We start from the raw sequence: 22,663 nt of genomic DNA on the forward strand, positions 1-22,663 counted from the left end.
GGGGAAGGTGACCAGTTTATTAATTCGCAAAAATGTGTCAGCCCCCATGAACATAGTTGCCACAGTGATAGGTGTTTGAAATATCCATAACTTTAACATTTATATGTACAATTTTCCTGACCAACTGAAATGGCAATAAGTCCTAATGGTGGCCTCCATCCTCCCGTTACAGCCATGGTATCCACCCATTTATGATGTTTTGAACAAGTGACATGAATGTCATGAAAGAATATAATTCTGGGAATGGAACATCTTTCATTAAGTGCATTTTAAAATGGTAGAAAAGAATTACAGTAAGAAAAACCCCAAAATTCCCCCGCTTTTTTCCCAATATGGTGAAGACGACGTGTCTATTTTCTTCTACTGAGCTGTAACCTGATCACAGGTGAGCTGACCTGTGGCAACCATGTCACACACTACTAATATTCTGTGGTGATCTAATTAGGGAGATTTTCTTGCGGAATAGAAGGCAGGGAAGACGCAATTGACTTAAACACAGTAGTGTTTGTATATAAAGGTGATACATGTTATGTTTTACCTATGTAAATGGTTTGAAGGAGAAAATATGATGAAATTTCTTCTGAACAGGAATTCTGTTCTTGAAAGGTCCTTTGAATCCCTAATACAGTCAAACCGGCGTACAACAGTCACCCATGGAAAATGGCCTGATGACCGTTGTATACAGGGTGACCTCTATGTAGCATAACTGCAGCACCACGTGCCAGAAATATTACAGCATCGAGGCCACCAGCATCATCCGATGTGGCATTCTTAGCATTTCGACCTGAATGAAGAGCAGAAATACGAGCTATTTGTGATCCTAGGTTCTTAAGTTTCTCAAAGTTGTACTTTGCCACACTAAGCTTGTCAAAATATAATCGCGGTGCATCTGTGAAGTCACTCATGTTAACATGCTGTGGTGTCCTCTGACAGAGTGTCATCCAGTCATCTTGAGTACTCTGACCATCTCGTAAGCGAAGGAGTATTGCTCGAAATTGTTCTGATTCAGGATTATTTCCAGCCTGTCGAATATTTTCTGATGGCATGACCACTGTTTCAAATAGACCGTAAATGGAATGTCCATGCTGTGTGAGTAAAGAACTGGACTGGGATGGGGAAGCATAAATAGCCTTATCGCCAACAGGTGGTAGCTGTGCAAAATCTCCAAGGAGCATGACCGAAATCCCTCCAAGAGGTTCATTAAGTTTTCCTGTGGCTTGTCGTAGACGCTTATCTACCCAAGCTAGTGTCCGCTGACCAAGCATTGACATTTCATCCGTAATAAGGTACTGCTTTCCAGAGAAACGAAGTTGCAGACGTTGCAATGCTGTTCCTTGTAAGTCATTATTATTATGATTACGAACTGGCAGCTGTAAAGCAGAGTGTAAGGTACAACCCTCAATGTTGTAGCCTGCCAAACCAGTGGTCCCTGTAAGTATACATGTGTCTCCTAGAAGGGCTTTTATTGCATTAATAAGATACGACTTACCTAATCCTGCGGCTCCTGTGATGATGACTTGTAGTGGTTCTGAGGGGGGTTGCACCATTTAGTTCTGCATGATGAGAAGCAAGGATGTTGTAAGCAAGCATTTTTTGTCTATTCAGTCTTGCTGGATCAACAGTTTGTTGCTGTGGTCTGTTGAGAACACTTGGGTCCTCTAGAGCCTCGTTTCTGCATTTTGTAATCCAGTTAGCAGATTCGCGTAGCAGGGCAGGCGGCATTGCTCTTGCAGTTTCTGTCCAGTCAAACTGCAAGTTTTCATGAGACTGACTTCCTTGTGGGATGGTGTCACCATACCGTTGATTGAGGCGACATAGCAGCATCCACTCCTCTGGTTCTCCCTCACGTTGTGGCACTTCCTCATCGTCATCATCACTGTTGTCGTCTTCATCGTCATGTCCATTATAACTGCGTGCTTTTTCAAGCTCTTGCTGTAACATTGGAATGTAATGTGCAGCACTTTCAGAGGCAAGAAATGCATGACAGCACTGAATGTGGTTTTCATGGCAATCATCAAGTCCATCCCATGCAGTATTGACTTCTCCAGACCAAGGCTTATATTTAATTAGAGCATACTTGCAGTAATTACCATAATTCTTTCCCGAAGGATTTGGAGAGAAAATTGGAAAAGTCCTAATAATTACTTCCTGTTTACGGTGTTTGAGCTCCCTCTTAGTGACATAGTAGGCAGAAGCAAATTGTACAAGATTAAGGTTAAGAATTTCAGGGTTATTTTCTTGCCAGTTAGCACGAGTAGCATAATGGTCAAGTACTGATGGATCTAATGCTTGATCGCCTTGGTTTAATAAGCAGGAACTCTCTGCTATGGTTTTGTTGGACATGAGTAAGGCATTTGACAGTACAAATCATGATATTCTCCTTTTAAAACTACAACATCTCGGTATTTCTAAATACGCTCTCGCGTGGTTTACTGGCTACCTGACCAACAGACACCAAGTCGTGCGTATTAACTCGACCCTCTCGAATTTGTTGCGTTTAAATAGTGGTGTTCCTCAAGGAAGCATTCTTGGGCCGCTTCTTTTTAGTATTTACATTAACGACTTACCTTCTGTTCCTAGAAACTGTTTAACGCAATGTTACGTAGATGACACTAAACTTCAGATTTCTTTTAAGATGCGTCATTGTCCGACTGCTATGAACGATCTAAATAGCGACCTTCTTTTAATACGTAATTGGCGTTTTAACAATTTTCTACTTTTAAATCCTGACAAAACAAAACTCGTAGTCTTTGGAAGCCGACAACTACTTGCCAAACTCCCGGACTTCAAAATATCTCTTCTAGGAAAAGATCTCGCTCTTACATTGTCGGCCAAAGATCTTGGGGTTCTTCTAGATCCGCAACTAACGTTTGATGACCATGTTTTAAAAACTACGTCATCTTGTATGTCAAGCCTCGCACAAATCAGTCGGGTTAAACATGTTCTTGACCGTAACCAACTGGTGACAGTAATAAATGCCCTAGTCTTTAGCAAATTTCTGTACTGTTCCACAGTGTGGTCGAACACCTCGAACGAAAATATCTGTAGACTACAGTCAGTGCAGAACTTTGCCGCGCGCATTATTACAGGTACCAGGAAATTTGATCATATAACCCCCGCACTAAGAGATCTACATTGGTTTCCAATTAAACAAAAGCTGTTCTTCCGCGACGCTCTCATGGCATTTAAATGCATGACTGGTCAAGCTCCACATTACCTCAGCGATCAATTTACAACAAGAATCGCGGTCACCGGGCGCGTGACTCGAGGTTGCCAATTATTAAACATCCCCTTGTATAAGTCGAGTACCGGACAGAGAACATTCCACTACCGTATGGTGCACATTTGGAACAATCTAGACAGTACTCTTAAAACTGCAAAATCGATTTCTACTTTTAAATTTTATTTGAAAAATAAATCGATTACTGACTTTTTAAATAGCACGTTATGATAGTATTTTAGTATCTTACTAGTATCTTATTTTATTATAATTTTAACTTAAATATTGTATAGTACGTAGTGAGAATATTTATTATTCGATTAACTCTTAAATAGGTATGTTTATATTGCTTTTGTTCACTGCACTCTTTCCTTTTTAATTGAATTGTTAACTACTTCTCTTATCTTAATTAGTAGTCGCATTGTCACTGAAAAGCCCCACCAGGGGAGTGTCAATAAACTATTGTATTGTATTGTATTCATCATCTTTATCTCCAGTCCGAACTCTTCGACTTCCATCCAATGAGACACAGAGAAAGGAATAGGTGCAAGAATACAATGGTTTTCCAAGAAGCATATGTGCAGTTTCTTGAGATCCTATGTCACGTTCTCCAGCGACTTGAATCATTGCTCTTCGCAGTGCAGATGAAGCCATGTCTGTATTATCGAGTCTATTAACACATGCAGTGAGTATCTCAGATGCGGACTGTGATCGAGGTTCACCTTTGGTTGCGTATTTTGCCATGTACCGGATGCACTGGTCAGTGTCAACGATGGCATAAAGATCTACATTGACTGTCCAGTGTTGTAACATAACACGGTTGTGGGAGTTGATGCGTCCATCATTTCGCTTCGTGGTAAGTGTTGTTTTCATTTGTACTTGGGTGATTTCCTCAACTGTTAATTCATGGTCATCACTGGCAGCTTTTGTTATGAGCTGAAAGTCAATGCTAGTTTCATCCTGACAGTCTTTTGGGAAATTAAATCGGCATGTTGGCTGCTGGCCAGGTTTCATTTTAATGCAGTATGTTGTGCTACATTTTGTATGGCGTTCTACAGAATTAACAAGGGCTTCATAGTTTCTATCTAAATTGTCTACAGTGTCAATCGATATTGCAGATGGATGAGTTGAGGGAATGGTCCAATTGTCTTGTGGAAGTGCGTCATTAATAGTTGTGACCAGCCAATTAACATACACTTTTACAGTTTCTTGTCCTTGATGTCCTGCTTCTATTTGAGGTTGGAAGTCATTCAGCATCTGGTGATAACTTGGATGTTGTTCTCGACACCGTAAAATTTGATCCAGCTTCCATCCCTGCGCTGCTGTCTTCACAAGGCTGCAAAGGCCTGGGTCATTGGAAAGCTTTGCACACCCACGTGCACACATGAATACTGCCCCGTGCTTGCCACTCAAAGCGGAGCCATTTCCATTCTGCACTCATTACACGATCTAGCCAATGAGAACAAAATTCATCTAACCGTGAATCAAAGAAAGTATCGGTGATGTGAGGATTATCAATTACAGCCCTAATTCGAACAGAAGGAACTGCATTGTTTGGCTCTTGAAGAAGTCTGTGTAAATCTGGCCAATAGTTATCAGCAGCACTGAAAGTAAAGAAGAAAGTGGGTGCTCCTTTCTGTGTGATTAATGCCTTAAGTTCCTGGAAACGCTGATACCAGTATTGCTTTGTCCCCTGTATCTTAGCAACGTAACGCTGGACACGATTCATGAGGTGGTTTGCAGTCATTTGACCTACCATTTGTCGAAGTTCCTCAGTCGTTAAGTTGGCATCTTCTGGGTTTTGAGTGAGGTAAATGCGAGCTTGTGACAATAATTGATGGCGTTGTTTCATGTTTAATGCCCAATATGGAAATCGAGGGTGTGAGGCAAATCGCCAAGTAAAGATTCCATCCGTTGAAAGGTCTGCATACTTCATAAGGTGTTTGAAACCGTCTGTTAAGAAAACTTCACGAAGGCGCGTACACTTGGTCGGGTCCCCTTTACCATAAGGAAAAAGCGTTGGAAACGCCATGGTAGCCAAGCCCTGTGTGCGAAATTTATTGATAGGATCCTCATCATTAGCTGGCCAGTCTAGCGAATCGACTCCATTAATTAATGCGCGTATTGCATCCTATTCAGTCTGTTGTTGCTGTGGAAGTGGAAGGAATGAATGACTCTGGTGTGGAATCTGTTCTTCCGCATCTTCTTGTTGGTCATCTTGCTCTTCACTTGACTCTGGACCCTCCACTGTTGGAAGATCATCAGGTACCCCATCCTCTGGCAAGCGGTCAGGTGATTCATAGTCAATAGCCACATCAGCATGAAAAGGATTATTATAAACCTCGCGGCTCTTTCGCTCGGAATTAAAAAGTCTATACACATTTTTTGAGAAAGGATATCGGCTCATACGTGCATGTTTCTTGGTAAAAGAATTATGCCTGCTAGAATAATTTTAAAGCTTAAAAATTCTACGTACCCAGTTGCTGGGATATCAAAGTTTGAGGCAACCCGGCATTAAAAAAGGAATTTTCATTGCCATAACATTTTCATGCTCCAATATACCTAGGGAAGATATCGCTCGATATAAGATATTGCTCGTGTTTGTGTTTTTCTTCGGCTGATGGCCTAAGTAACTGCCTAAACGCCCACGCTAGTTTTCCAGAATTCCTTACTGCCGGGCGTTTTTAATAATCTTTTACTTCTTTTTTTTTCTCGCCGATGTATATTTTTACTAAAAGAACCACGGAACACAGGTACTCGGGCTTGAAACTTTTAAAAACAGTAACAACCAAACAACTTACATCTTTCTGCCACAACAAAAAAGACAAAAAAGGTTTGAATTCGAGTCTTTCTCATTTAAAAATCCTTTGACATCTTTTCAGATTGTATCAAATTGCAGGAAGTAGTGATTAACTAGCAAAGCATCAATCCTGCGCGAATCTATTTTTAAAGTAACGTCCTCGCTGCTGTCAGCTTCGTCCATGCAAAATTTCTCTACTTTCACAGAAATTCTATTATTTCAATTCATTTCAGTTTATTTAGATTCGCTAGTTCTCGACAGGGTCAGCGCAACTACTCCGGCCCATAAAAGCCCTCACCCTCCATCCGCCTCACCTCCAATGAGAAATAGACCACACCACAGGGGTCTACGTTTCCTTCTCTTTTGGAACAAAAGAGTGGATTCTTTTGCTTCCCCTTCCCTTTTCATTTCGATGATTGGCTAAGGAAGAAAAGGAAAAATAAAGGAGGCAACGCAAACGGCTGAACGTGATCCTGCCAAATGACGCGATCGTCTGATTGAAACGATGATCTTAAATCACAGGTAACAAGACCTTGTCAGTTTTTATAAGACCCCACCCCCCTCCCCGCGTCCCTACTGTAAGCAACAAGCAATAATGCGCTATTTTTACCTTTTGTCTGGTAATAAATCGAGTTGCTTATTCTTTTCTCTTAGGTCATTACAACAAACGTTCTTCAGAGTACTGTTAGTCAGTTTTCGCTTTTGTCTTTATTTTTCAAAGAAAACTCCTTAGCTTTTTTCGACATTATGGTTTTCTGAAGAAGTATTATTTGGTTACTTTAAAAGCAGGAACCGCTTCAATTCTTGAGAACTGATCATGAGTTATAGGCAGCGTTCATACTTGATGCCTTGGTACGGTGCCCGAGTTACGGTCACAAACGGAACAAACAACACGTTAGAATTCGGGAACGGTGCCGGTAACCACGACCTTGTACTTGGACACGAAAGTGGGCTCCGGGTCCCTGTGTGCACATTGTTTTTGTTAGTTCTGAGACAGTCCACTGCTTTGTACTCGTTGCTAAGCTCCTGCTTCAAAATAGCTTCTGACGGGGAGAAATGGAGCAACTATGTACACAATCACATATCGGATACTCAGGGTGTGAAAACAACACCATTTTGTGCCGGTACCCTGGTACTCGTTCTCGTGCCGCAAGTGAAACCCCCAGTATACAGAAGAAAACTCTTTTGCCACATTAGCTTTTAATTATTTTGCTCAACTTCATTTATATAGAGAGCACGTGCCTTGATCATCAACTGGCCACTTTGGTGATTTTGCTGTTTTTATGTCAACTGCATGGAGACGAGCAAAAACTTTGGACAACCATGTGCTCTATTCAATGGCTATCCATTAGAGGAGTTGGTGGAGGCTTCGCCCGAAAGAGGTACCCGCGGGCCACAGGTTATGAAAGGCCAGGGATTTCACTAGTTGAAGTATGTGAAAGGGGAGGGAAATCTGTCATTTCCGTCTGTAAAAAGACCTAAAAGGGCTAACAGAAGAATTTATGGCTGTGAAAAAGTCGAGAAAATTTCCTAGTTTTGTGATTTCTTCATATTTTGAAGACAGCGCATTTACAGCAGTTAAAAGGGATGCAACGTTCTAAACAAGCTATGTGAATGAGGCACCATTAATTTTGTCAAGAGAAGGTATAGGGATGGGGAACCTTTTCTGTCCATATCAACAGGCAAAGTTTACACCGAAAGCCGTCGTCCTTTTTTTCTCAGAGCAACGAGACGTTAGTGAAAAGATTAAATTGTGCAAATTAATGGGAGCAGAGATTGGAGCGCAGAGAGCAATTTTTTTCGCTCGGGCTTCCGCACTCGTTCCCTGCGGCTTCGCCGCTTTCCCCTCATGCATGCTCTCGATCTACTGTGCCTTAAAAGAAAAACAAGGGACTACTCGCAGTCGCGGTAAAGATTAATATAATAGAGCTTTCGAGAGGAAACGTTCGACGCTTCATCGGCTATGCGCGCAGATGTCGGCAAATTTCGATGGGATGTTTTCTTACCCAAGGGTTAGTCAACTCGGCACTCTTCGCGTGGTTCGGATGATTCATGGAACTTCTGTGAATGAAAAACTTCTCTTATTGTAACTGAGAAGTTTTTTGGGTTCTGTTGAAACTGGGTTAAGAGTAAAAATAGAATATCTGCTTAGATTATTCAATCCATTTTACATCGCTATAATCTCGGACAAAATTCTTTAGACATTCGGCCATTCATTTGGTGCTGTTTTTTTTATTGTAGTGAAAACAAAGGAAAAAAATACGCCAGCAATGCACGCTATCAAACTCCCGTGTTGGTAAGTGCATCACAATCTGTTTCCTTCGTCACCCCCACAACCAAAAGAAAGGAAAACGTTTAAAGAATGAGTGGAAGCTCACACTGGCTTACAAAAACTATTTTAATTTTTTAACAAATTCTCCCAAAAGGTTTAAAACAAACTTACAGAGACGTGATAATAAGGTCACAAGATTTTTTTTTTTTAAACTCTGAACATAAGCAACGTTTTTAAATACGTAAAACTGAATCCAACCTCAATTTACACTGCATGCTTTTCCTAAATAAAAAGATGTAGTTCTTAACTTACGCAATAATTATCTAAAATTATTTTGTTGGACTAGACAATTCTTTCTCTATTTATCGAGAGCATTCCGTCTTGTTGAGAGAGAAAGGTCCCATGTCGTCTTAACTCAAATGACGATGTTGTGCTTAAGGTTCTTAATCATTTGCCTTCTCTGACAGGTAGTCTCAGGTAGTCTTAGCGTAATGTTATCCTGCGAGCAGAATTTTCTTTACGGCATGGCTTTTAGGATGTGCGGAATTGTTCGCGTTGCTGTCATTCGCATAGTTGGCTTGTTTACGACCCAGCCTCTCTCGAGATTCTCGCAGGGCAGCGTAATGTAAGAGTTTGTATGGGAAATTATTATCGATGTATAAATAGGTAATACGCCTGACATACCTGTGCCTTTTTTAGTCTCAAATTAAAAGAGAGAGGGATGGAGAAAGATCCTATAAGGCGGAACAACTTGATGCAATGATAAAATATTTAGTTAAAGTGGTAAATACACTATATGGCTTAGTTAAAAGATAAAAAAAAAAACTTCACCAGCTACTTTTCGTTTCTTGTACATGAAGGACAATTTGATCAGGGCTGGGTAAAAACATCTTTTTTTGGCCGAAACTGGTCATTTCTAAATCGTTTCTTCAGCGAGAGGATGATGAGCCTTAAGACCATTTTCTTTCTGATTATATCGTGTTATCCATTTTACAGAGCTAAGAACGCTAGCCCCTGAGTGAATGTGAGGCTGAGTTTGAGCTTATGTTGATACAAATATCCTTCCCTTTCTTATGAAAATTGCTACAAAATACTAGTTAGCATAAGAAAAACATGATTACGATAATAAAGGAGATTGGTTGTATCAATAAACGGTCAACTCCAGCCTCGTTTTCACCTAGTGTAACAGTGAAATAGACTATTGGTCTCTCAGCTTTCCCCTGCGTCGCTAGGTTACTGGCCTTGCACGTTTGAAAGTTGTAAAGACTGACGAAATTGTCGAGCCTTGGCGATCGAAATCTCGGCAATCATGTTTGTTTTGTTTTTTTCTATAGAACTAAAGGATCGTTTACGGGTTGTCCAAGTTACCCTGCGAGCAGAAGCTACATTCTGGCCAGGGAAAAGTACTTTTTGCACGCCAGTTCACCACGACACCGCAAAATGCAGCCTCTTCTCGCAGTGTATGGACAACTACAACTTTTTGCATCCAGTTAACTAAAACGAGAAAATATATGACGCTAGGATGACCCGCCTTCTGGAATCTTCCTTCCTACAAGCAAACAATGAACAGTCCCTAAAAGAGTAAGCAAAACCGCGCTTCCTCGAGTTTAGAAATAACCCGGGTAATTAAAAGGATAACACCAACCAAGAGCCACAATAGTCCTATTATGATCTCTTGCACCAACAAATAAGTTTAAAATTTCTCTCTCTTTTTGAATATTTTCTCTAGCTACTGGCGAGCAAGAACCTTAATTTCAATGCCTAGATTTGCAACTTGCAGTGGAGACCACCCTGCTGGGGTAGGGCGCCCAGCCCTGTTCTGGTAGGTTATAGGAAGTGGGGCTTATTAAAAGCGCCTTATGCAAAGCACCACCTGTTACTATGACATGCTATTAAGACCAAAGGGCATGTTTACATCCCATGTCGCCAGGCGACTTATCAAATAAAAACTGTTAATGTTAGTCGTGTTGTTCACTAGAAGGTTTTCATAATAATTTATCCTTGGCTCTTTTCTCGTAGAGTTTGAATTCCACAAAAAAATGTTCTCAAGCCTGTACGTCGAAAAGTTCAAAGCATTTTCTTCTGTCTCTATGAGCTCTTGGTACCAGAACTTCAAATAACTGGGCTGCCGCAAAACAGTACAGTGTGTTCCGAATGTTCACCGAGTGGTTTGGCTAAAAAAACTTTGGCTGCCCGTGTTACAACTTCGCCTAGGCATTTTTAGTTTTGTCCATCTTATCTTCACCGTCATCTGGCCAGCGACGTTTTGAACGTGTGTGTTGTTCCATTATTTAAGGACATAGTTTCTTTGCATTTTACAAGAGAATGAGAAGCTTTTTGTTCGTAAGAATATGACCGATCCGTATATGCGAGGCGTAAGAATAATTGTCAGTGCCTTACGATAGTTTAAGCTAGTCGGAGATTTTAATCCTCTAGTGTTGTTGCCGAATGTGCAGGTTCTTCTACAGATTTTGCAGGTGAGGGTGAAGGAATAGAAGAAAGACTGTCCATGAAACCTCCATTTTGATAGACGCCGAGTGTGTTGCCTGACGGAGGAGCGTCTACGAATCTTTCTCGTCCCATTTCTGTGCCCTTAAATGTGCTGGTTACGTCGATGGATGGACGAGAAAAAGTGTGATTCAAGGTCGATTCTCCAACGGTTTCCCCGTCGAGGGAGCTTGCTTTTAGGCGATGTATCAGCTATAAAGAAAAATTAACGATTTAAATGAATAATTAGATGATAACAGTGTTGTTTAACTGGTTGAGGGTCTCCAGTGAGTTTTTCCGGGTTCAGGATTTCCCTCATTTGAAGCTCGGGATTCGGGATTTTCCTTACATGAAGCTCGGGATCCGAGATTTCTCTTACATGAAGCTCGGGATTCGGGATTTCCCTTACTTGAAGCTCGGGATTCGGGATTTTAAAGCAAAATCAGGGCGAGTTTCGGGATTGGATTTGAGGTGCGATGCCACAAGCCCATCAAGTTTAAGGGATTGCACGAAGTTTTGGGTCGAGATTACGGGATTGAAGAACCCTGTTCTGGAATATCCCGACTTCGTTAATACCTGTAACGGCGTTGCGTGCACGCTTAACCCGCTGAAATACTGGGGGGAATCTTGCTAACATAATGAGTATCCATTGCATTTCGTTTGGTCTACCGACAACCCTTTTTGAATATCATTACTGTAGTAGTAATATGCACCATCAAATGTCAGGCACACAGGAAGTACAAGGTGGTCTGCAGCCTAAGGGTGGATTAGTCCACAATCGTGTAATTTTTATGCCGGTGCCTACGCGCGTACATAAAACACATAGTTAGGCGATGTATGAAAGGACGTGTGTAAACGTTTAAGTGAGGTTCAACTTTTACGTTTACGCCTGACCTTCCACACATTTCTATTTTATCTACGCGCGTACGAATGTGGGTAAAAATCCACCTTAAAAGACGCTGGACGGTTTCTACTAAGTGAACTCGTCAGGCGGCCTGCCTTGACTCTAGGCGTCCTTCCTTGCGCTTACATAGCCCACGTTGTGTCATGGGAAGGATAGATTTTTCCGATCAGTGATCCTCTGCAATAGTAGTGCAGACGGCGCCTGGAAACGAGGCAGCCTGGCGGCTGTATAAATTTAATATGAGGAGTGATATGTCAGATGAATACAAGTGGTTCCATGAAGATGCGACCTTCGAGCTTTTAAATCCGTGACAATCGTAATGAAATTATCTGTGAAAATGGCCGAATAAATCAGGTTTTACCTTTGGTATGAAGATCAGCGATATAGTGGCTGCAGCTGGGAAAGATATACACACGCTTAGTGCGGAGTATAACTCTACATACTGTTCGTTCTTCAAAATTAGAGCCAAGAACGCCCCAATAGTGGACAGCACCACCACGTTGTACACACAAATTCCAATGATTCGCGAGTCGTTCAAATGCGCATACACGACATTTCTGGTCTCATAAGCGAGGAACAGCCCGTAAAGCAAAAGAATTCCCTTGCTAACATAAATCAATGCCAGCCACATTTCCACATTTTTCCCCGTACATGTATTTATTGTAGACATTATTATTTTGAGGTGATCCCCTGGATCATTCTGCAATGAAAACCGAAAATACAAGTATTAATCATCAATACCAAGGACCAGGTCACTTCGCCGGGAGAGCACGTACGCGTTATTTCAGATCGTGAATAGTGTTTATAGTTACTGACTGTTATTTGGAAGCTTCAAAGTCCATGTGATCCCAGTTGAATTTTCCTCCAAAAATTAGAGAAATATAACATTTTGGATAAATGTGGCCATATACGCGCACCACATGAAATCATACAGTAAAAATTCGAAGCACATGAATAGAGCAATTTCATAAACCTGAAATCAGCATTACAAGCACCTCTCAACAAGTGCTAATATCGTGTAAGATATACACTGAAAAATCTTTGTTGGAGCAGGTTGTAGTCTGTCCACTAACCTTCTTGTCCACGACTGCTTCTTCATGTTGAAGCGGGTCTGTAAGTTCCCAAGCCACTAACAGCACCACGTCAATCACAACGATCCCAAATATCATAGCCAGCATCCACCAATCAGACAATGGACCCAACTGATAAATTTCAAACATGTTAGATGTTAGCAAGTCAAACAACTTCTATTGTATAGCAGAGGGAATGCACTTATTTATGATTTGAACTAAGGATACTGTGTTTATGGCGCTTATGAAATTTCTGGGCCTCGAGAGTGGGCGCTTATTAAATTTTCGTTATTTTTAGCAAGTACTAAAGTTAATTTTCCAACAAAACAGTAAATAATAACAAAACGTCAAGATGTAGCAAAGCAGAATTTTTAACCGTTTATTTAAGTTTATTTAAAAACGACTAAGAACTTTGTCCTCAGGGAAGTCTCCTTATAGAACCTAGTCAATTTCTCTCTCATTGTCAGTGAGGTCAATAAGCGAACTCTCGCGTGTTGCCTCGACGATAAGCATTATGGGCAGTAAGGAAATAATAAACAATTATCTTGTCCACGTCAGGTTTTTGGGGGAGAGGGTGGTGGGTGGGGTGGGTTGAACTTCTTGTTGGAGGCTAGTTGCTTGTTAACTTTTCCTCCCTACAGGATGGGCGCTTATTGGAGGTTGGGCGCTTAATCGAATAAATACGGTAAGCAATTATTGGTTGAGGCTGATCAGGATTTGAAGAATTACGAGATCAGCGCAATTCTTCAGATCATACGACACCGAATCCAATAATTGCTTTGTTCCAATATATTTTTAAAGTTTTTTCTTTCTAGCAATTTAAAAATTAGATACACTTACACGGACTTTCAGACGCTTGTTTGTGCAAATCTTGTAAATTCGCCAGGTTTTGATGAACATGGCTCCAAAAGCCAAGGAGAATCCTATGTTCAAAAGCCACGCACGAGCCTGAAAAAAATAAGATACGTCATAAAATGTGAATTAAAGAATTAAAAGAAAAACAGATAGTATCTGAGTGTAGTTAAAATTAATATATATATATATATATATATATATGTATATATATAGGACCGTCCGTAAATTAGTCGTCTGGCTCAGATAATCTCCTTTCATCGGCTGTGAATAGCTCTTGGTTCAGTTTATTGGAGTCCGTTACACTGCCACTACCACAGTTATGTACCAGTCAATTCCAAAACCGCCCATGCCCCCCCCCCCGGCAAACCCCCTAGGCATTTGATTTCTTTGGTTAAATTCCCCTGTAAGTTGGTATAGTGCTGTTCAGATAGTAGCATGATCCACCGGCTAGCGCTTGAAAAAGCGTTAAATTCCCCACCCACGGGCAGCTATTCAAAAATTTTCCTATTCGTCAAACCGTTTATTCAAATGTGAAAATCCTATTTAGCACAACCAAAATATCTTCATCAAGTCTCCGAAAGCTATCTTACGAAGGTTTGTTCATTTCAAAAAACTCTTCATTTCAGAAAGCTCCCATTTAAGAGCTTTTTCAAAAGCTCTCAAGTGCTCCAACAAAACAGTGAATATAAGAACAATGACCCGTGAACGCGTTGCACATGCTGCATGCGGAAAGAATTATGAAATCCTTTTCGCCCCTTTCCCCCCCCCCCCCCCGGGGGGGAGAGGGCGGTTTTGGGTTTGACTGGTAGATAACCACATGAAATTAACATTACTCCTCACCTTGCAAATACGTGGCATGGTTCTATCGGCATCGCTGACTTTCCGGATTCCAAATAAATATATTGTGCTCAAACACATGATACATCCCAATACAATGATATCATTAAACATCGGAGCAGATAGACGAATAAATCTAGAAAATAGGCCAACATTTGCGTTAGGTCGGCATAACTGCGAAAAGAAAACCGGTAGACATTTCCTGATACTTGATGGTTTTCATTTTTGTGAGTATAAAAGGAGAAAGGATCGAGTTTGCTTATAACCTGAGAAATGGCATAAATTATGTGATAAGGATTTGAGTTGGGGTCACTTGTTCAATAAATCAAGCTTCACCGACCCTAACCGTATAATTTTTGCCATCCAACATACTTTATGCGTGGAATCTCACATGCCATTAAATTTCGGTTAGTCACAGCATCACATGATATTTCTACCCTCTCAAACATTTGATAAAGGTCTTTATTTATTTATTTATTCATTCATCTACTAAGATTTTCCATTTTTTTGGAAGGGTCACCGCAACAGAACTACATTACTGCAGGCCCGTAACAGCCCCCTTCCCCATCTACGTCCCCTACTCTTTTCGAAAAGCACTGTGGGTTATTTACGTCACCGCGCATTGAGCGCAGCTGACTTTTATCGATCAATTTCTTGTTAAAAGAATCTGCGGAAACCTGAGGTTTACTGGAAGACAAGGCAGAACTGTACCAAAAGGTTTGAAGTCGTTCAAGAAACTAGCCTTTCCTTTGTTTTCAAACTCTGAAGTTCATGAACCAAAACCGTACTATTTGTTGTAACTTTAGCCAATCTTCTCCGGTATCGATCGTGTTCTTTTAAAAACTGCAATCACCTCTTGCGACCCTTTGTATCCCGTAGAAAACTATTTTTAAAAAGTCATTCAGGAAACGTCCGCCATAACTCTTGCGAGGGTCTACACTATTTCCGCATCCATTTTGGATTGATGTGTGCCAGGAGTCCATCACTAGTGTCATAGGCTCCTGTGTGTGCGTAATGGTTCTTACCCAGGATATACCAATGTAGTTTACACATGGGGGTATCTCCCCACCCTGGTAAAACATCTACCTTGCTCCTTTATTAAAGAGTGCATGGAACTCACTTGCAATCGCGGTAGTAGCGATTGAATACCATGAAAATGATCCCTAGAACTATACCAAAGGAGGCCACCGTTGAGAAGATGATGAAGAGCGCACGCGGAGTATCCATTCGCTGCTTTATTATCTGCGATCTGTCGCTTGGGACACGTCCATCTTGAGCAAAATACGAGGCCGATTAGTATAAAGTTAATAAAATATGTATTGGTCTGATGGTTTGTCACGCTTTTCCAGCTATAAAACACATCGGCAAACTAGGCATGAGTACTTTTTAAGTCTGAACCTTTGAACTGACCATAGGTTACATGAGAGTATAATGGGAAATCCAGAGATTATTTTGTATTTGCCGGCACCGCGGAGATGGCCGCTTAATGGAGGCGATTTTCGAGTTGCCCTAAACCTCTATTTTAAAACGAGCGTAAATGTAAAGCCATTGATATGAAAATGATTTTTCGTATTCTCATGCTAACAAAGCTTTTTTTCACAAGAAAGGTTTTGCACTTAGCTTCGTTTTGAACGAGAGAGTTTTTGAACTCGGAAATGGCCTATAAACATACCTTCCCATAATGTTTGTTCCATGCCTTCATAAAATTTCAAGTTTAATTGGCCACTTTCATTTACGAAGAATTCACCAACGTTCACCCATTTTTCCTCTTTCTCTGCGATAAAATTCAGTGAAATTTATATCATTTGTGTGGATAATGTGACCTGAGTTTAAGCTAAAACGTATATTACTGATTAGGCATTGTTTTTATATGTGTATTTTGTATTGTTGTGAAGGCCGTAAGTTAGATAACTCATTGGGTTTTTACGTCACCTTCGTTAAATAAAGAATATTGTATTGTATTGTATTGTAGTCTGCTGTATAATGAAGTCAGAAAAAGGTTTAAATATCCAATCACGGCAAAGATTTCACAGAGTTTGATAGATGAGAAAAAAGGGAGAGGATTAAGCTTATTCAATCTTCGCCATCTTTCTTTTTTTCAGTGCGCTATTAACATAAATTAGCTAATAATGATAAAGACAATGATTATAATAATCTAATAATAATAATAATAATAATAACAACAGTAATTGAATGATATCCTTCACTATAGCATCACATAAAGGCTGATAAGGATGGAATGATCCGACGTTAAAATGGACGGTCAAGTGACAATATAATTTTGGCATGGATAGATAATCAGATTTTCTTCCCCATGGTACTTAGGGTGCTTGGCAAAGCCAAAATGGGGAGGGGGAGGCAAAGAAAGGGGGTGGGGGGTAGGGGGAGAAACTAAAGTGAAAGGAGAAAAGGGAGAGGTCTGTTTTACACTTCATTTCAAGGCCTGCCTCCCAGGCTAATGGTGCTTCGTGCGCAGGCAAATAAACTCATTTACGAATTAAAGTATTGGAGTTATATATTTCTTAGTTCTTAGGCCCAGTTTAGAGGCCGAACTTTATTGAGCCCAACCTAATTCGAATTAAGGCCGACCCAAATTATTTAGACCGGGTGAATTGATTCAGACACCAATCTTACTTCCGGTAGAAGTAAATTCAAAAGGAGAAAAATGTTCATTTAGGTAAAACTGCTTGCAAAATACGTTATCATAATTAATGCACCATGGACCCGTTTCTCGAAAGTCCCAATAATTAATATAACGGGCCCGGAAAGTTGTTGCTGCTTACATTCAAGATCGAGGTTTCAATACTTTTGCAGATAAACATGATAAAACTATCCGTTAACAAAACAAAAAGAACTGGTTTGTCAGCTAGATCCCGCGCCTTTATTCTTTACATTTTGATTTGAATATACAATTTGGGGCCAGAAAAGTTACCGGGCCTTTCGAGAAACGGGCCCCAAGTTCGTAAGCGAGCGACCGTCCAAAATGCAAAGGTTTACCCTTTAAGTACCAATGGTGACCAACATCAATTTTCTCCTAACAATATCCATACATTGTCAAGAGATTAGGTTATGAGAATTAACAAATGATCAACAAGAGAAAATGCTTTGATCTTTTATTAAATTCTCTCAACTAATTCTTAAAGGAAATGTATGAGGATCAGTTTGGAGAATTTGTATGTTGATATTGGGACTTAGAGGTTAAGCTTGGTGGTCGCTTACAAGAGTTGAATGACCGCAAGGGCGAAATTTTTAATTCAACCTAGCCGAATAGAGTGGTACATTTATTCTAAAAAAAATAACGAAAGTTTACTTTCCACTGCCAATTACTGGTAGTTTTATTGACAAAATTATTAGCTATTCTACGTGACAGCTTATTTACGGAAGTGCAATTAATTAGATTACGCGCGTTACAAATTTGTTGTTACAAAATCTTGGTTGTGTACGTGACTTCTTGTAAAGAAATGCCTCTAAAACGTCTGACGAACAAAAACTTAACTTCTTTAACTGAAACCTGGAAATCTGGGTCTTTTTCTCAAGGGTAATAGTTAGTACTGTAGTTATAGATCGAACAAATGAACACAGTAATAGATGTGTACACAATAATGACAGCCAAAGAATAAATTCCTTTTTGCCCATTTTTACAATGTAAGACCATGCGCCAAGTGGTGGCTTACCGGAGGTTGAAAACAATAGACACTTCTAAACTGTCAGCCGAAAAAGTGGTCGCGATCGCTTACGGGAGGTGGTCTTTTACGAGAGATTCCAGTATAAGGCTTTGACTGAGAATATTTTTGGTGTTTTGGGAAGGTGGTCGCTTATGGGAGGTGGTAGCCTACTGGAGGTGGTCGCACGTGGAGGTTCGACTGTACTTTGTTTTAGGTTCGGATCGTGAAAAGTCCGGTCTATGAACCGGTCCTTAGTTTTAATTCTTGCATGCAGTTTAGAAAATGAGTATACCGTAAATTTCTTATAATTTATACCTCGGTATTGCTGTAGAACAATAACAACGTCTTTTCTCCTTTTGTCTGGGTTGAAAGACACTGGGCCCTGGAAATTAATAAATATGTAACATACTAATATATTTCATTCTTGTAAATTTTATAACCACGAGGCTTTTAATTGACGACTGGGCCAGGACACTGCAGAATACCTTGAAGATAAATCCGTTCAAATAGTTGTTTTGCCACTAGGGCTATGTAAGTAGTTGGAAATAGTCACAAATCGCATTGTCTATTTCACGGGCGCTGCACGATTTTACATCTCTCGTTTACAGCATTTTGACTCTTCGAGTGTTCTCTCATAGGGCTGGTCGAGTGGCGGTTACAACTGTCACAGCCCCCTGAACGTTAAGGTCTTTTTTTCCTCTTCAGTGAAGGAATGCACTGATCACCAAAAGGCCATTTTAAAAAAATCTGGTTCTACTGCGGGAGGGACACTCTAGGAAAGTAATGCGTTAGAGGTATAATGAAATGAGACCTAACTCCTCAAATATGCCATTAAGACGGGATGGTCTTTCAGATATTAGTTCACATTAGCTTATTGTTATTATTATTCATTCAAAGACCAAAGATGAAGATAGAAGATGCTTAGATTTATAGATTACTAACAACAGTAAACATCACTAACAACAGTCACTCCTCAAACGTCACTGAAATGTGTGATTATACCGTCATTGACGTCTCGCAAGAAAGCGACTTGGCAGCTTAGCTGTTTTGCTACGAGTGTAGAACTTAAGAGAATGCCAAACAGTTCACGGCTATGCGAAGACGAAATAGCAGAATTACCTACTAAAAATCATGACAAAAATACTTTGAGGCAAGTTAAGTTCAATCATCTTTCCCACGCCTTTCTCACAAAATATAAAATAAAACAGTAAAAAGTAAAACGTACCGTTAGTCCTTGAAAGTTCAACTCCGTGAGTTTTTTTACCAGAAATTTAGATACTTCCTGACTTTCGAAGTACGCGTTCTTTCCCAATTTATCAGAAACGTTTTTTGTTTCAGTAGCTCCTTTTATGACTAGCATGGTGCCCCACATAGCATCAAACGAAGTTGTGGCCAGGTTTTTCGTTTTATCGCTCGATGAATCATTTATGTCCAGTCTTGAAAATGCCTCAGATACTGTCTGCAAATGGAAGTACGACAAATCAAAATTAGCTCATTTCTTGCCAAATACCTATCTTTCAATTGGTCATCTAAATTACTGTGAATTTGGATCATAACAAATAACCTGGAAGCTTACTTCAACGCTTGTATATATACTATATCAGATCTACTGAAGGAGCGTTCACAAAAAGAAATATTCTTACCAGATTTGATGAGGTAGTGAAGTTATCATCCTCCCTTATCATGAGTGCCTTAAATGTGAATGCTCTATTTAAAGCTTTCTGGTATTGCGTCTTGTTGCATAGCTGTTCCTGAGTCTCTATCTTGTTTTTCGTGTTGCTGGCATGAATGACCCACTCATCTACGGTTCCAACATTCGGGTTTAAAATCCAGACAAACTCTGGTCGGTACATTCCCATTTTATACAACTATCAGAAAAAAAAATCGTTTATTCCTCAGTACATGCCCATTACCACTAATGAATCTGAGCAGTCTGAGGCTTGCAGGAAAATACATTGCTATTTTTTTAGGTCTTTAAGGTCTTAAACAGCTAGAAGTGGCTCGGTGGCTCGTTAGTCATGACAAGTGTTTAAAGAACGAGAGAGATATGAGACAAGTGTCTCGGTGGCTTGATGGCTCGTAAGCCTGGTGATTGTCTTAAAAAACGAGTCAGAAAGGTATATATTTTAGTGGGGCGGCAGGGTGGCTCGTCAGTCGGGACTATAGAACCATAATAAAGAGTTTAAGATGGCACTACGCCGACGGCAACGAGAACGTCAAAGAGTAACTGGTTAAGATTAGCAAAACAACAACTCTGCACATGCATCACGCTTTTTTGTACATTTCTTTGCCGTCACTGCACGACTACGACGTGAATTGCCTAATTCACGTTTTATCGACAACGTGAACATACGACGACGAATCTCTCTTCCTCTTTTTAAACTTTTTTTCTTTAAGAATTCAACTCCAGGAGAGTTCGCCTACGTAAAACATAGTGACCGAGTTGGGGTTAATCGCGCTAAAGTTTCATAGGTCGAGAAGTCACTTTTTAAGCGAGGCATTTGCCGCCTTCGCCGTCGTGGTATCTTAAACTCCCAAATAATACTAGAAAAACTGCGTTAAGGTACCATATCAAGGCGCCTTGGTGAGAAAAACAAAATCGAATAACTGGCTAGGTACGAAAGAGGTCAACAGAGCGGGAAGCCCGTTACCGTCAACGTTATCGATTAAACGCCTGGGCGTTTTTTCGAGGTTGGCGTTTGTATTAAAAGTACATGTCTTAAATCACAGACAAAAAAATTACGATGTAGTCAACTCTCTCTTAGACGATCACCTTTGGGACTGCTTGCACTAATTGTCCGTCTTAGACCCTGATGTCTGTCTTGCGCATGTGCGTGTGATGACAGGACGTGACTCTTTACGCTCCCTGATACTGACGGAAGATTTTCGAATTTCTTATGCCTGATTCAGTAAAATCCCTTTGTATCAACTGATTGTAATTTAAGTTTAAGTGATACGTCTCCATACTACCTGCCCCGATTAGCTTTGCCAGTTGCAGGTGGTCTGTACTTGTAAGTGTTAGTTTTGAAACGTTCTTTTGTTCATTTTTCTTATAATATTTTTTAGTTGCTTAAAGACAGTTTTTTACTTTTAGGTTATAAAACGTGATTATATCAGTCTTTCTAGAAACATTTGGTAGGTTTTCACGCCTATGTCATGGTGCGGTACTTTCCGCTAGGAAACGCGTAAAGCGTAAGTACAGTTTTACTTTAGTTAACGCCCTAGGCATAATACACGTATACTCCAGCGGGGGGGGGAGGTGTCTCCAAGGAAATCTGTGGTACAGTCCGCCGGCCAGTATGACGTCACGTCTCGCGTCACTAACTTTCAAAATGGCGAGCAAAGTGTTCATCGAAGAGATCGAAAGAGACGGATACAAATCGATTTTATCGCGGAAATACTGTTCCGATTTCTTGGGTTTGAAGATTTTAAGGCTTCTTTTGCCATAGAAAACTAGACTTACTTACCTTTTTGGAGTGAAATATCCCGTGGTGTAATGAATTTTTAAGATTCCTTTCTACCGTCGAGCAAATTTTACGGGCAATCATACCGACCGGCCATATTTTTGAGGGCAAGTGCACAGCAAGATTGAGGGGTTTAGACACAGCAATAGGAGGTTCATCAAAGGATGTATTATACTTTACATTGTGCGTATTTTCAGCTCTTCAGAGCTAGTGGAACCTCATATCATTTCTCTAAAAGTTCGCTTAGCTGTAGCGTTGAAAGAGGAAGCTGAATGACAAGTATTTGTGAGAGATTGTGAGTATTGAATTTTGTTGCTTTACCGCATTTTGTTTGAATACTGTATTAGGCATACACCTATAATTCTGTAATTAAATCCCGAAAACCAATAAAGGTTTCGTTTAATTATTTTTTGGAAGCAAACCGAGTGGAGAGTCTAGAGGAATAATATTGATGATTAAGACGATGTACAAACGGCAATAATGCAAGTTTAACTTTCGCCAGTGGGTCATACATACATACATACATACATACATACATTTTATTTTATTGTGTTTTGAGGTAAAAGTACAATAACATGCCCGCGGGTAGCTAAGCTAATCTAGGCGGGTCATGTTTACAGGAAATAAATACAACTAAATACAGCTAAAAGTAACAAGAGAACTAAAGAAACTAAAATTGACAACAATGACTAGAGACTACTGATAAACTAATGGTATTACTAATAATAAGTGACAACAGTTATGACAAGAGACTACTGATATACTAAACGATATTAATGATTACATATCAACTAAGAGAAAAATAAATTCATCTCAACTTTTTTAACGATTTCTGGTCGATCAATATAACAGTCATCTGAAGCTAGGATCTCAAAAAGTGTTTGTTTTATTTTCCTCTTAAAGGCATTTTTTGAACGTTTTCTTAAAGATACAGGCATTTCATTCCATATTTTTGTTCCGATTCTAGAAAATGAATTCACTTGAATTGAGAGTCTGGAACTTTGTGTGTAAAAGTTATTAGAGGCAGAGAATCCAGTATTATAAGAATGAATATCAGAAATATCTTGAAAGAGATCTTGAATGTTTTCA

General features: G+C 40.0%; 3 protein-coding genes across 3 annotated transcripts; all 3 read right to left on the reverse strand.

The window, feature by feature from the left end:
* Nucleotides 1-647: 647 nt before the first annotated feature.
* Nucleotides 648-2,343, reverse strand: LOC140926274 (uncharacterized). The gene is made up of 2 exons (XM_073376037.1): nt 1,545-2,343; nt 648-1,429 (listed from the first exon to the last, which is right to left on the reverse strand). The coding sequence occupies exons 1-2, from the start codon at nt 2,341-2,343 to the stop codon at nt 648-650; spliced, it is 1,581 nt and encodes a 526-aa protein (XP_073232138.1).
* Nucleotides 2,344-10,202: 7,859 nt separating this feature from the next.
* On the reverse strand, nt 10,203-16,512 carry LOC140928730 (gamma-aminobutyric acid type B receptor subunit 2-like). Its single transcript, XM_073378511.1, has 7 exons — nt 16,118-16,512; nt 15,566-15,716; nt 14,449-14,581; nt 13,594-13,701; nt 12,757-12,885; nt 12,045-12,383; nt 10,203-10,992 (listed from the first exon to the last, which is right to left on the reverse strand). Exons 1-7 carry the CDS (start codon nt 16,137-16,139, stop codon nt 10,717-10,719), a joined length of 1,158 nt encoding a protein of 385 aa, XP_073234612.1. The 5' UTR covers nt 16,140-16,512; the 3' UTR covers nt 10,203-10,716.
* A 1,665-nt stretch (nt 16,513-18,177) lies between these two features.
* Nucleotides 18,178-19,969, reverse strand: LOC140926275 (uncharacterized). Its single transcript, XM_073376038.1, has 3 exons — nt 19,754-19,969; nt 19,336-19,569; nt 18,178-18,492 (listed from the first exon to the last, which is right to left on the reverse strand). Exons 1-3 carry the CDS (start codon nt 19,967-19,969, stop codon nt 18,196-18,198), a joined length of 747 nt encoding a protein of 248 aa, XP_073232139.1. The 3' UTR covers nt 18,178-18,195.
* Between the last annotated feature and the right edge of the window lie 2,694 nt (nt 19,970-22,663).

Source organism: Porites lutea, chromosome 2 (assembly GCF_958299795.1).
Source record: "Porites lutea chromosome 2, jaPorLute2.1, whole genome shotgun sequence".
Taxonomy (NCBI): Eukaryota; Metazoa; Cnidaria; class Anthozoa; order Scleractinia; family Poritidae; genus Porites; species Porites lutea.